Source organism: Paramisgurnus dabryanus, chromosome 6 (genome assembly GCF_030506205.2).
Source record: "Paramisgurnus dabryanus chromosome 6, PD_genome_1.1, whole genome shotgun sequence".
Taxonomy (NCBI): domain Eukaryota; kingdom Metazoa; phylum Chordata; class Actinopteri; order Cypriniformes; family Cobitidae; genus Paramisgurnus; species Paramisgurnus dabryanus.
In genome coordinates, this window is record NC_133342.1 from 35,943,285 (window position 1) to 35,959,200 (window position 15,916).

At 37.7% G+C, this 15,916-nt stretch overlaps 1 protein-coding gene across 2 annotated transcripts; it reads right to left on the reverse strand.

The window, feature by feature from the left end:
- Positions 1 to 223: 223 nt before the first annotated feature.
- Positions 224 to 11,635, reverse strand: LOC135767402 (uncharacterized). Of its 2 annotated transcripts, XM_065277103.2 has the most exons (5): positions 11,237 to 11,635; positions 10,677 to 10,798; positions 5,658 to 5,742; positions 2,037 to 2,894; positions 224 to 826 (listed from the first exon to the last, which is right to left on the reverse strand). In XM_065277103.2, exons 1-5 carry the CDS (start codon positions 11,508 to 11,510, stop codon positions 819 to 821), a joined length of 1,347 nt encoding a protein of 448 aa, XP_065133175.1. In that variant the 5' UTR covers positions 11,511 to 11,635; the 3' UTR covers positions 224 to 818. The 2 variants fall into 2 exon arrangements, with proteins under 2 accessions (XP_065133175.1, XP_065133174.1); XM_065277102.2 differs by having other exon boundaries at positions 224 to 2,894.
- Positions 11,636 to 15,916: the final 4,281 nt, after the last annotated feature.

The window sequence follows — 15,916 nt, forward strand, 5'->3', positions numbered from 1 at the left end:
CCTCAATACACATGGGCTAAGTGTTTGTGGCATATATATGTATGTACACAATGAGCACAATATATAAATTGCTCTCCTGCTGTTACGGTACAACAATTCTCTGTCATCTTCCTCATTGTTTGATCTGTATGCATTACTTTAAAGAACCCTTCATTCTTTACACACACCTACACTTACAACACGGTATAAATAATAATGACAAAAAAAAAACAAGGAACTGAGATGATTATTTATTACAAAAGAAATATACAAAGGTTTGGTCATAATGGCTATGAGGAATGATTGACAGCAAGTAAGAAATGTCATTTTGTTCTCAAATCTTTTACAATATCAATCTAAAGCACAAATTTGACAAAATATTCCGGTGTAAAAAACAAACAAAATGTGCACAGAAAACCAAAGATTCGTTTATAAAACGCTACAGCCACTATGACCATTTGGAAACGTTAACTTTGTCTAAACAGAGCACACATCAAAATATAAGAAAGAAGATATAAAATCCACAGTAGAAAATGTGAGCAAGAGCTCGTATGTTTTTTTTTGTTTTTAGTAAAGATAGTAAAGGAATAGTTAACTATACAGCTTCAGATTATCTCCAGTGTGTATATCAGTACATGAATCCTCTTGAATAAGTCCAGATAGCTGAAATCATATCTGAATGGATGTTAAGACACCAGTTAAATGCCAGAAGTTTGGAGAAAAGCCGACATCCAAAAAGCCAAGACCTCAGTATCTGTGAAGTCTACATAACGCAGGGACCGACTGTACAACAGTTGTGACTGTTCTCTCCAATGCTTCAGACACACCAGATATTACACTCATTTACCTAAAAAAATGAAAATGATATTGTGCACACATCATCTGATGATAACAAAAAGAGAATAACAACAAATATTTACAACCGAAGAAAATTCCTGATCAAGATGCAAAACTCCCCTTTACAACTCAAAATCAGGAATAAAACTGACTGATCACTTAACAAAAAGATGACCAGGGGTGTGTTTCCCAAAATCATTGTTGGCCAACTTAAAGAGTTGTTTTTGAAAAGTGAGCATGGGTGTAAAATATGGGCTTTAAGACCCTGGGGAATCCCTGGGAGGAGTAACTTAATGAAATATCTAAGAAATAATTGACGACGGGCCATTGGATTTGAAGAAAATAATGCACCCCAAGGTGGTAATGCGGCACGACCGTGGGTGTGCATTATTGTGCAAGCTTAATTATAACGATTATACCACGGTTGGTTACAACAAATATTGCTCTGGTGTTTATTTTTAAGACATTTGACAGGTTAGGTGTGCTGTTTACAGAAAAATAATCAACACCCATTGAACATTTCTCAGCCAATCAGAATACAGCATTCAACAGCCCTGTGGTATAGCTTGAAATAAAACAACAGAGAACTAAAATACGATAACAATATCAGTTTTCAGATGCAATGTACGTTATATAGAGCTTCCGATTCTCATGTGTGTCTTATCGGTAAAGCCGGTGATTAGTAGTGGCATCACCTGCTTTCAAATGGAGCGCCATTTACTACACAGAGCCGTATTTCACCAAGAAGCAAGGCAAAATCACATTCATAATCTGAGACGATTTTCCACGGTTATGAACGCGGTTTTGCCTAGCTTTCAGTGAAATACAGCTTTGTGTAGTAAATGGTGCTCCATCTGAAAGCAGGTAATGGCGATTTATTACTAATCACCGAACTGGCTTTACTGATGAGACACACATGAGAATCGATGATTCATTCGAACACCACCGCCCTACATGACATCATCATCTACACTGTTGAACCAACATGGTTCAAACGACGGATGTGCAATAAAGTGGATAGCTGACAGTCGTGACTAGCTAGTTTCTCCAACCATGCAGGTTCAGCAGCGAGTTTTGCATTATTCGGGAAACCCACCCCTGATGTGCTTCAACTTTCTAACACAATTATTGTTTAGATCCAGTGGTTCTTAGGTGAGGTAGGAGTGTCTGGTATTAGATCGAAAGCAAACACAATCACGGGTTAACAGATTGACATCTACCTGCCGCGGCGTGAGTCAGTCTGTGTTTCTCCAGGTTCTTCGAGATCCGAAAACTCTTGGAGCACAGGTTGCAAGGGAAAGGCTTTTCACCGGTGTGAAAGCGCAGGTGAGCCTTGAGATTGTTTTTGAGACGGAAGGCCTTTCTGCAGTGAGGACAGTTGTGAGGTCTTTCTCCGGTGTGAAACCTCTCGTGCCTTCTCAAGCTCTTCCGAAGCGCGAATCTTTTTTTGCACTTTCTGCACGAGTACGGCTTTTCGCCCGTATGAAAGCGCTCGTGTCTTTTCAAGGTCTTCCTGCGTTTGAACTTTTTGCCGCAGATCTTGCAGACGAGAGGGTGGCCGCGCGTGAGGACCCCTTGAAGACGCCAAATGCCGTTACCGCACTCCGTAAAGCAGCAGAGTCTGCGTCCCGTATGGGTATTCTGATGGGTTCGCAGATCTTTGTGTGCAGATGGGCATTTACTGCTGGCACCGTTTGTCCTTTTAACCGAACTTGACAACATCAGAAGATTCACCAGTTGCACAGAGCAAGGCCTCAACAGTTTACAATCAAAAGGTGTTTGGCTGAGCTGGAAACGCACCTTTTTTAAATTGGATGCGTGTCTGGCCTCTATAGTGCTTTTACTGGTTACCTGGCTAAGATGAACGGGTTTGGCAATAGTACCACTGGACTGAGGAGGATCTACATGGGATGTCTCATCAATGGATAAAGGATTTACATCCATAAGGCCGAGGTCCAGCTGGCCAATAGTGTCTGTGTTGAGGTCTTCACTGGGAATGCTAACTACAACAGAGTTGAATGGGCTGATCTCTGGATTCACTACAGAGCATGAGGACGACTCTACAAGTCCTTGAAGACCTAAGAGACAAAATTATTTCATTAAAGCAGGTCTGAAATGTACTTTTGTTACTTATTCCCTTGCTTGGCAATAAATAATATGGTGATATGATCATGCAGTCATTCCCTTTTCTGACTTTGCTCCGGACACTAGCTTTGTTGGAAAACCAGACCCATTGTATTAAGACGCATGTCGATAAGCACGTTACAGACCAATTGTTATTTGAAATCAAAGTACCGTAAGATTAGACTGCTTATGCTTTCAAATTGCTCTTTGGGCACAGTGATGTCACATGACAGCTGGTCTGTAAAATTAATAGCAAGGGGGTCCCCTAGTGGTTCTGAAGGACACTGCATGCACACATTATAACAATAGCATTAAGGTAATCCTGTTTTTTGTCATTGAGTGCGTTTACATGCACAGTCTTACGCCGATTATGCTTAATAAACTTATAACACGTGGGGTCATGTAAACGCGTAAAGCGGTTTTCTTTAATCGGGGAAAGCCCATAAACAGCGTAAGCAAAAACCGATCGGCACAGGTAGTTTTTTGCTCATTACGCCGATTTTGCGTGGCATGTAAACACATTAACCCGCTTTCTCACGGTTTTGTCCATGTGCGCATGTCTCCGCGTATGAAAGATAAACGTCACACGAGGAAGTAAGCGCAAGGTAACGCATAAAAGTCTCCCCTCGACTAAAGCAGTTGGCAGAGAAACTGTGAAAATAAAAGCTCATGTTACATTTACAGGTTCTGCAGACACGAGGAGAGATACAACAGTACAGCTTAAGACAGATAGTGATGGCCAAATGAGGCTTCCTGAACCACTGAGGCTTTCCAGCCCATTGATTTGCCAAAAGGTTCAGTTACCCGAAGCCTCATGAACAGTGTGCTCTCTAGTGACACCTGGTGTGGAAAGCAATGTATTGCACACAAATCTATTCATTCTGAGCAACCAAATTGTCATGGTGTTCGCTTTATCTATTGCCTGTGTATTAAATAAAGTATTTTACTCTGCTTGTGTTAACCTATGTACACACAACTCATACATACACAACTTTGTATTAAATTGTTCAGTAGATCTTTGGGTTATTGATAACCGTGAATGCCCCGAATGAGTGTAAATAAATTATTATGAGTGCAGTGCTGACTGGGAATGCAATAGTGCAATGCTTATTGAACTGATGGGTGCAATAGTGCAATGCTTATTGAACTGAGGGGTGCAATAGTACAATGCTTATGGGACTGGAAGTGTGAAACCGCAAACTGCAACACCCTCTCACAGGGCACTGATGATGCTGGACAACATAAGACGGTCAGTGCCAGCTTATATAAATTGGGATATTGGAGCTTCTGTTTGTTTCAATATCGCAATGGATACTCAGTCCTCCTAGTCTAGTCTTATAATAATAATAATAATAATAACAGCAATACTATATATAATAATAAAACTAATACTAATATAGGCTATATATATATCATAATATATATAGCAAAATAATTACGTATTATAGGTATTAGAACTAGATATATGCTAATTTACTCTAATGATCTACTTTCCTAGGCTATGTATAATTTACTCTTATAATCGTCTAAACTAAGTGTAATATAATATATAATACTGGCTATGATATATACTGATAACTATACTACAAACTCACTACAAACTCGCCAATACGTACAACCAACACCTCAACACCAATGCAAACGTACTGCAAAACCCACAAGAGGCGCGAGTTTCGAACCATTTTTATCCGGAGGCGACACTCAGAGTGAAGCAATGACGTATTCAACAGAAAACGAGGCCTCGTTTGTCATCGTCACGTGATTTTCACGGAAACGATACAAGCCTCGAATCGGTGCTTCATCTGGAACGCCCCTTTTTGCTCGACACAAGCTCCGGAGCTTCGCTTCAGATGTCACATCACTAAAGACAGATATGGTTGACCTTTTGATCGACTATTGTGTACTATAGGTGGTGACGTCACTGCCTGCGAGAAAACTGATAATTCTTCAAGTCCCATGTAAACGCAGTTGTCTGCATAGCCGGTTTATTGATTTGCATGTAAACGCATGAAAACAGTTTTCTATAGATGGTTTCATCGGACGCACGTGATACACGTCTGGATCCAAACCTTACTTCCGGTTTCGTTTTTTTAATGGTCTGACTAGTTGCTAAACTGATCTCTTGAACAAATGCCTCGTCGAAAATAACAAATGTTTTGGTTTCCTAGGTAATCTATGTGTTGTTTTGTTTGCTTGTTATATAAATAAACTATGTTTAAAGAATTTGTTGTTATTTATTATTAGCGGAGTTTACCGGAAGTTACGTGCGGACCGCGACAGCGGCTTGTTTATGTTGTTACCGCTGAAACGGTCTATAATAAGCAGATTTGTATTAGTTATCAGCTTATTCTGTGCATGTAAACGCACTTAATGTTGACAATTGCAGTGCATATTGTATGTTCAGGGATGACAGATTGATTTATGACTGGGTGCAACTTTTTATCCTTAGTGGTAAAAGTATCAAACTTTGTCCTATCTGTGTGACTCTCATGGAAAAAATAGTGGGAAAGACCACTGATCTAGAGGAATTAAACAGATGAATTTATGTACTATTCATTTTATTAATGATTTTAATTTATATCCTAAAAATAGGAAAGGCATTAGTACTTTAATCATTAAAAACAAGGTGTAGTATTATTTTTCAATTAAAGAATTAGAGTTTAGTTCTGCACACAAAATGTATTAACTGAGGTATGTAGGTAAAAATGATTGGTTACCATTCTCCTGAATTGTCTCTGGCTTTTTAAAGTCACCTATCCATGGACAGTCAGTTATACAGTCTGCTTTTCCAACACCAACCCCCTAAAAACAGCAAACAATACACATTATTTAGTTACTTGCTTATTTAACTTTCCATCCATCACAAATATGATAAATTGTTCAGAGAAAACCAAGTCATCCTGGGGCCTTATTTATAAAGCGTGCGTATGTACAGATTTGATTATAAAGTTTGCATCACAAAAATCCACAGCAAAGTCCATATTTATAAAACTGTTTTTGACGTGGAAAAGTGCTTAGAGCCACGTCAGTGTCTGAGCAGATGTATGCAAACTAGGGGTGGCACGGTTCACAAAACCCTCGGTTCGGTTCGTATCACGGTTCTATGGTCACGGTTCTCGGTTCAGTACGGTTCTTCTTGTTATTTTTTGTTTAAATTTTTAACACTCCAGAAATGTATTATCTTATTAATGTATTAATTATCCATAATTTAGGATACAGTATTAAAAAAGTTATATAATGTAATCATGCACAAACTGAATTTGACTTTAAGCACATTATTGGGACCATCTCTGAGGAAAGCCAGATGAGATTTTGATAGAGCAAGAGGGAAGACATTGATGATTTCAACATGCTTTTCATTTATTTGGCAAAAAGAAAAATGTGTATTGCCATCTACATGAACTTTATGTGCATTTTTAGCACACAAAGATAACTTGCATTATTAAAATGCCAACTTCAGTGTAGCTCATAGATTTATCACCGAGAGGCTGCTTTAATACTGCAGAGAGTATATGTGGACGAGAGAGAAACATAACCTTTACACCTGTAATATTTAAATCCGTCTCTTTTGTCCACTTTTGACCACTTCTGTCCTGATTACTTTGGGGGCAATTTCTGAAATAAGATCGCGCAACTTTCACACGCTAGCAAAATGAACTACGCGGAAATCAGCCGCTTTAATTTTATCAATGAAAGGCTAAAAATAGCGCTAAAGACGTAAAACAGTGTTCAGTACCTCAGATTAAATAAATGGTAGCTGTAGCTGTTCGAGCACATTCAACCCATAGACTGCAGTTCAATCTATTGTTTTATTTCCGCTGTCATCATAGGTAACATGAAATAAAAATGTTTTCACACACCAAACTTATACGACGCTGGCGCATCCTCCAACTGCGGGCAGACTTCCTTTTCTCTCCCACTTGCCATTTCTACACGTAACATAACCTGCAGTACTTACACTCCAAACCAGTCACCTCTTCTTTCGCGCGAAAGGGAAACACGCTATCTGAGGTCACATTCAGGGCATGAGACTACATTGCGCATGCCATGAACCGTTGAACCGTGCGGCACACACGCGCTCCGAACCGAGACAAGCGAACCGATTTTTTTCATGGACCGTGCCACCCCTAATGCAAACTGCAGGTTTTTGAAAAATAAAAGCTTTAAACATAAAATTTAAACATTGTGAGGTGCTCTTTAATATGTCAATGACATTAATAAGGCATCGTTTAAAGGCGGGGTGCACGATTTTTAAGAAAAGCTTTGGAAAAGGGATGCATGTCTACTAACCGACATCGTTGCCTGGGTTGCGTATGTGTGGGGCAGGTCTATCAAAAGAAGGTCCAGATTCTATTGGGGTTGGGCGTGTTTGTTTAGGTGATTTCAAATGTGAACATTGACCTTTAGAGATCGTGCACCCCACCTTTAAAGGCAGAGATTTTTATATATCGATTTCACATCTATCTGTGCATTTTCTGTGTGCACTTTCGTTTTATTAATCACACGTACGCACTTTTGAGAAATAATCGTGAGATCAAATTTATTTTTAAATGAGGCCCCTGAAGTTGATTGAAAGAAAAGACAAAGATAACAAAGAGTCACATTTGCATAAGATGCTAAAGGGAATGCTGTGAAAAAAGTAAACATTAAAAGATCGTTTACACGACAACAATTTCAACCATAAATGGGAACGTTTTTATGAGGTTGGGCTGTTCTTTAACACAACGATGGTGTTTTGGGGTCCTGAAAACACAAACTTTTGAAGAAAGTTTCAAAGTGCTAGTTTAAAACAAAACATCACCTTGATATCTCTGTGTAAACTATATAAACACGAATCTGTGATTACAGTGATGTCATGTGCATGTGTTAATTCAGTCTATTCACCTTATTTTTCACGACAACAAGGGCGGCGCCATTTCGCTCATTTTGTCAACGTTCTTCCGGCCGCATAGACGATGAGCAGCTGAGGCAGTGACTGAAGGCGACGTGTTAAGCTTAAAAAGCTCACTCGAGCGCCTTTATGTTTCTTTCTTACCAATTTTAAGCCAACTGAGGAACACCCTTATCCCAAGTAATGGTTCGACTACGATGTTCCGGTAACTTTAAACCACGCCTGGTGTTGAAAAGGTGGCCAGTTTCAGGTAAGCTATCTTAGCTAACTTTGTGCTCGTTCGCCTAAAGTTAGATTTGTGATGTCCGTTCTACAAATACACTTAAGATCAGTAACGTTAGTTTATAAAATGCAACTATTTGAATGGTTTTAATTGTCCACCTATATTTTTATATTTACGATAGTACAACAGTATATTATAGTACATTGCATTCTTACAGTAGCTCACGTGATTCCTACAAGTTACTGAGATTTCAGATGCTAGAATGTCAGTTCATTTCTCATTCAGATATTGATAATAATGACCTATTAAACTACGTATTATTTAACACTGAAGTTAAAGGTTGTGTGTATAATGTTTCTGTCTCTTTTTAATGCATCTCTCTCTTACACACTGTTCTGTTTAAGTATGGGTGTCATTTATATATTAATTCTCATGATGCAAGTTTCTTTTAAATACTAACATAAAACTGTTTATGGTTATATTGTTTTCACAGATGCATTGATGTGTATTGATGCAGTGGACAACTGTGAGGATGATATACAATCAACATGTTCCTAAACTGTGATGCAGAAACACAATGGGAGGATCAATCCGTCTCTGAACACAACTACACTTTAAAATCACAACTCAACCTGAAGCAACATACATCTGATATGGGAAAACAATGGTGCGGTTTCCCGGACAGGGCTTATGCTGGTCCCAGGCTAAAATGCTTATTTGAGCTACAATAATTTTAAAACACCTTTTACTGACATACCTCAACATATATGAGTGCCATTGTTTTGTCACAAGATGCGCACCAGTCTTGTTTTTTTGTAGGATTTGTTTGTAAAAACTAAAATGTCCTAATATAATTAAGGCCTAGTCCTGTAAACCCTGTCCGAGAAACTGCTTTAATGCTTCTGCTTCATGTGTTGAGCTGGCACAAATGTACATATCTCTGCTGAGAAACAACCATCTTTGGTTCAGCTTTACACAGGGTTGATATTGCATCCATTACACAGTCGCCAAGCACTTTACCAGTACATACACCAACAGCTTCCAGATAAACACTTGGGATCAGCTCCTGATGACTCCGATAAAGCTGTGTCTTAATTTATTGCAGGGTGGTCTTGCTTTACCGGTTGTAAAGTTACAGTAAACCTTCATATGTGATCAGATGTCATGCAGTGATATTAAACATTTACAGTGTGATCAGATGTTGTGCATTTATATTAAATCTTTACAATGTGATCAGATGTTACCTGTCAGTTATATTAAACATTTACTATGTGATCAGATGTAACCTGCCATGCAGTTATATAAACCTTTACAGTGTGATCAGATATTATCTGTAAGGAATTTCTTAAACCATATGTGAGCTTTGTAGATTCCACTTAAAATGATTTAAGTCTCATGATTTGAAGGAATAAGTGTTGGCAAGTTTGCAAATGAATTCTATCATGGTACCACATAAAAACAAAATAGTTATTGGACTGGCTAAGGTGCACATTTGCTATAAAAAAGACGAAATCACTGTGTAAATATTGGTAGACATACTTTTAATAATTTTCAATGCTGCTCCATCAACTCCTGACAGGACGAGGTAATTAAATATGCCAGGTTACTTGCCGCGGCCGATTCATATCGTCTAACCACGAGACGATTGATGGGACATTATAAGACTATCCAATCGTCGTATGAAGTTTTAACCGTGCTCCTAATTTAAATCATTTACAGCAGTAGCGATATTTGTCATTTCACTAAAGTTATAGTGAACTACAAACAATCTTCTAACCACCAAACTAACCACCGAATGCACTCTGCCATATTAGCAGCGGAAGTCGGTTGACAAAATGCGGAAGAGCGAAGAATTAAAAAGGGGCGTGGCGGAATAAGGTGAATAGGTATGTGTAGGAGTTAGGGCTGTCACTTTTGAGAACGGATTTCGAATATCATGCAATGTATCCGAATATATTCGAATATCTAACCCCCCAAACGCCCCTATCTTTGTCAAACCTTCTGAGTTTCAGATCTAATATTTATGTTAAAACACTTCAGGCATTTCCATGCAGGTCGACGTATATTATACACAAAAATATTTACAGATCATGCTCAATTATATGAATGTTGTTCAGCTACAGTACAACACAAACTCAACGCAAGTGAAAACGTCTTTTGAAAATATCAGAGAAGATAAGTATTTATAACCTCAGGCTTTTCTTTGGTCAAGCAACAAGTGCTTCTGCTAGAGAGTTGTTTTTTATTTGCTCTTAAAGGGACAGTACACTGAAAAAAAAAATGCTGTTGAATTTTCTCACCCCTTATTTACTTACACACTCCTTACAAGGTAGACCTATTGATTGTGCATTGTGTATAGGCCTTTTTTGGACCTTTTTAGAGACATGGCACCCAAGGACTTGCATTATACAAATCACTTAGGACCATAATTTCAGCAGTAAATTTCAAGCAGGAGTAAAGTTTCTTTTTTACTAAATAAACAATACCACCTTTGTCTTGGATGGCCCGAGAGTACGTAAATTAACAGTAAATTTCATTTTCGGTGCACTATCCCTTTAACATGCCAAAGTTCACACAACACAGAAAGCCGTGTGATACGGAGCGGTATGGAGCGCCACCTACATTGTCAATGAAGATGGAGCAGGGAAGATCAACATTACAGAGGCTTTCAGAGGGACACAAGCCCTCCAATGCTTTGCAATCCTGTTGACAAACACTGTCTTTCTCATTGGATGTGCCGTCATCTGAAAACAAACAAAACAAAACATTAAATCTAAAAACGTGAGAGTGTCAAGTGACGCTGGTCGTCTGAAAACACATTGGGTTCACCTCGATAAACACTTGAACTTTAATGCGTCTAGTACGCCATTACACTTGCGCACAAACTCTGTTATGCAAAAATACGAAGAATTATAAAATTATATGTTGCGTCTTAAAAAAAAAAACATTTACTTGTTAATTACGACAAAACGCACTGTTATATGCAACCAAGCATGGGTTCTGCAAATGCCGACTTCTGCCTTAAATCAGTCAAACTTTACGGCAGCATTAATTTTACAGCGCTACTTTTTTAAAAGGACACACCCGAACCGGTATAACTCCTGTTTATATCGACAAATGTGTGCAAACAACATCAGGCTACATGCAAGGCTAGTAAACAGTCTGCCGTTTGACAAACATACCGTTGTTTTGTGCAAGCATCGTCTCCTCCACCTGCACGCCGACGCTACAAACCGTCTTATCAGACATATTAGTCAATGCATTTTGCATATGAGCCCTGATGTCCGGCACAGAAACCAAATCTGTTTGGATCTGATCTCCTGTTTTGACCGTGCAGCCATGAGAGTCCAGTGAGCGACCCTCAAAAACTTTCGTTATCTCCACGACGGCCACCTTTAGTAAAACCTCCATAACGGCCGACACCTCCGCCTGAAACCTCGACACTGACTCGGACATTCTGCTCACGTGCAATATGAGTTAAAATGTATAAACAGTCCGAAGCGTCGAGCGATCGCTTGTGGTCATATCCACATGGCTAAGATGGAAGTAGTGGGCGTGTCTGCTGACATTCCACGATGACGTCAACGCGTACCGGACTGGACTGGATTTGGCGCCAAATCCAGATGTGGCTTCTGTAAATCTGAAGGGCGGATCTTAACTTTGTTGACTTCAAGCGCCCCCACACTCAAAATCTCTATCCTATTAAATTGTAGAGCTTGGTAAAACTAGAATATGTGTACAAAACAGAATATCTTGTTTTTTGGTTGTTTTAGCTTATAATGCTTGTTTTCCTTTATTTTTAATAATTGTTGAGGTCCCCTGGTTAAAAAACACTGGTAGAGATGCATGTTTCCATTGTCTTGGTGTTAATGTTAACTTTTTACAAATGAAGGCACTCCACTACATTTTTTACATAACCTTTCCTATGTTATATGTATAAAAATGCAAGAAAACTAACCCTAAAATATTTTTTATGATTAAGCAAAGTGTCCTGCACATAATTAAGCGGTAAATTTAAACTATATACATTAAAACATTAATAAAAACGATAGACAACTGACAAAATAGAATTTGTGATCAGTCTGCTCTCTATCTCTATACATTGCCTTTAAGCATAAAATCCTTTAGATTTGTATTTTATTTTTTTGCATTTTTGTGTTTTGCATCTTGCTTTAAATATAACTTTGTAGATATTTCAAATACACATTGTAGTTATTTTACTCAGCCCTGTTACTCCCACACACTCCCCATCTGAAAAACTTGTAATAAAAACACATTTTAACAGAATAAATCTAGATCTTCTAAAGGTCATAAGAACACAAACAAAAATTTTTTAGTAGGCTATATTTTATGATATTGTAGCTGAGGGCCAATATTATTGTTCTGTCCTATAAAAAATTGTTTCTTTGACAAATTTTTTTTTTAAAGGGGCCATGTCACAATAATTTTTTAAGATGTAAAATAATCCTTTGGTGTCCCCAGAGAACACATGTGAAGTTTTAGCTCAAAATACCATATAGATAATTTATTATAGCATGTTAAAATTGACACTTTGTAGGTGTGAGCAAAAATGTGCTGTTTTGGGTGTGTCCTTAAAAAATGCAAATGAGCGGATGAAGTGCAAACACTGATCGCAATGGTGGTGGTTTGTTGCAATTGAAACTCAATTGTGCTGTGAATTATTTTCTCTCTCTCTTTCTCTCTGCACTAAATAGCTGTGCCGTGGTTGGATAGTGCAGATTAAGGGGCGGTGTTATTATAATAAGATCTTCTTATGACATCATAAGGAGAGCCAAATTTTAATGACCTATTTTTCACGTGCTTGCAGAGAATGAGTTACCAAAACTAAATTACTGGGTTGATCTTTATCACATTTTCTAGGTTGTTAGAAGAACTGGAACCCAATTATAGCACTTAAACATGGAAAAAGTCAGACTTTTATGTTTTCATCTTCTTTAAATCACTAGAATTTGCTCAGTGTCTTCATGCTATGAGCACATTTATTCCATGCAGCTTCACATATTTGCTAAATCTATGCTTAAAACTTAGACTTGTTACCTACAGTCCTGTTACTAAAATTTGTCCATCCTCAAATAAGAAACCATGTTAAAAACTGGTTACAAGACTAATATCTATTTTGAATATTAAGTATGTGTATATTTACTATTTAATTTTTGTTCCAGTGTTGTTGTGAAAAGATGTTAATAAATTAATTTCAATTTTGACAAGTCAAAACATGCAATGGCTGAATGGCTCATTCATGTTTACAGGGCAAATGTTTAATTGAAATATTATAAAATATTGAGCCCTATTGATCAGATGAGATTAAATTTTGAAATTGTTTTGACAAGACATAACAAAAGTTACTATAGCAAAAATATGTTTTCTTGCATAAACCCGCACTGTGTCCCGTGCTGGACAAATAAAGTATACAGATATCAATACTGTAATTATTACTGAAATCTCTCACCATGCTAGGACAAGACTGCACATATAGCATCCCACTAAACATTAGACATCTGATGGACGTGCAGATCATGTCTATATTACGTCTGTCGGTCCAAGACCGAAATAGGTCCGCTATTCTAAACATGACCCCACTGATGTCAATATGCAGTTCAACATTTGAACGCCTGTAACTTATTCTGACATCTAAGACATGCAGAATATTGACATTAAACGCTGTAATGGAGATGTTGGTCACATGACAACTGTTGACTACTCACATGACTTAATGAATGTTAACTGCTTTCACCTGTTGCTGAATTTCTGTGTGTGTCACTCTCCCAAGGAAGACATGGGCCGAAACACGTTGGAGAGTTTATATACCTTTTGTATGTAGCCATCTAAAATAAAGTTTTTTGTTAAATTTAAAAGAGCGCCATGGTCTTTCTAAGTTTTGTAAAATGTACTAAGATTAACCTTAGACCAGAGAGCACATTGACCTTATATTCTTTCCCTGATGCGCTCTCTTCGACTGGACTTTGTATGAATATAGGTTATTTGTGATTAAACATTATTTGTTATTGAATTATTTATGTATTTTTTTAATTTGTCCTCCAATTCACTGGTTCATTATGTCTCTGGAACGCAGTTTGTGTCTACATCATCTCCAGTTGAGTTTAACGTGGTACATGTTATCAAGGCAAATAGAACACTGTGGGTTAGAAAATGAAGCATCTGCTGCTGTGACAAATGAAGCTATAGGAAAAATTAATTTGAACAGTATGCCACCTTTTGAAATGGGACTACAGAGATAGAAGCAGTGTAAAAATGTCTAAATGTCTCAAATTTGTTTAAATTTGATGTAGGAAAGACGTCCACAACAAACACGTTTGGACTACCATTAGCCCTTATACAGAGGTCCAGTGAACATACCTTGTTTCGACGTTTCTTTGCACAGTGGAAGTTTAAAGCAACACTATGTAGTTTCCATGGAAAAATGGCTTACAGCTCCCCCATGTGGTTGAAAAGCGCAACAGTGCCTGGTATCAGACACTCTTCTGCAGGCAGGGGGAGGGGCGGGGCTGTGTTTCCTACCCTCCACCGCCACTTTCAGAGTGTGCTTGTAGCAGCTAGGAGGTTGCTCAGGTTGCAGCAACAGTACAATTTGTCCAGTTAAAAGTTGTTCTATCACTGAAATAATTTTAGAGACATTATTTAAAGGTAAAATAACTACATAGTGTTGCTTTAAATGTAATGTAGAAAAGACATCCACAACGATGCATTTGGAATACAATTAGCCCCTATACAGAGGTCCAATGATCGTCAAAACTGGACATTCAGTAGACATTGGAAAAACAGACGTCATCTAGTCTGCACCTTCTGGGGACCAAAATTGGATGTGCAAAAAAGACGTTGTTTCAATGTCACTTTGCGCAGTGGGTTCCTAGTCTCTACCTTGTCTTTATGTGCATTTAGCTGTTCCTACTTCTTCAAAATAGTTACGCAACTACATAGAGTAGAAAACGCAACTTGAATTTTCCAATAATTTACTGTGGTCTTTGCTAAAATTTATGCATAGAAAATTCCTTTTACTTTTACAAAATGTGTATCTCCAGGTAAACAATATTTATACACCATATGTTTTAAAAACATTACCAATTAATTAAGATTATGACCTAAAATAAAGTTTTCTAAATTGCAATCACGTGCCATTGCACAATTTTAAAAGACTTTGTTGGTCTTTAACTTCTACAAACCAGCTCTGGTGTTCACCAAAGTGAAGTTAATAAATCAATATTTTAAAGAAATGCATAATGCAATTTATTATATAGGAATGAAGTTGGTTAAAGGTGTAACACACAAGTTGACGTGTTGTATATACTGTAAATATCACAATTTTGGACATTTTTCACCAAGAACCTGAAGTGGCAATGAGGTTGTAATGTGATTTAAAACATTTAATGAGATCTGTATGATTGCAACGTCATTTTAAAAATGTCTACTGTTTTTCTCTGAATGTTGTTGCATCTTTATTGCATAATCATGTTAAAGGTGCACTGTGTAGATTTTAGTGGCATCTAGTCAACCGCTCACCCCTCCATTTTGAAACACATAGAGAAGCTACGGTAGCCACCACAGGACAAACATGTAATCGTCTGAAACAACCTAGTGACGATTTAGAAGTTTGTCAATTTAGGGCTACTGTAGAAACATGGCAGCGCAAAATGGTGACTTCCATGTGGAGACCCGCGTTGTATGAAGATAAAAACGACTCATTTTAAGGTAATAAAAACAATACAGTTCATAATGTAAGGTCTTTATACACCACTGAAGACATAGTTATGTATACTATATTTCATTTTTTTCAATAGTTCAGCCTAAAATGTAAACATTGCACCTTTAAATATAATTTCATC

Coding starts and splice junctions, on each gene's coding strand:
- LOC135767402 (XM_065277102.2), bottom strand. CDS start 11,510: ATGTCCGAGTCAGTGTCGAGGTTTCAGGCGGAGGTGTCGGCCGTTATG. Junction 10,799..11,236: donor GATGCTTGCACAAAACAACG/GTATGTTTGTCA, acceptor GTTTGTTTTCAG/ATGACGGCACATCCAATGAG. Junction 2,895..5,657: donor AGAGACAATTCAGGAGAATG/GTAACCAATCAT, acceptor TTTGTCTCTTAG/GTCTTCAAGGACTTGTAGAG.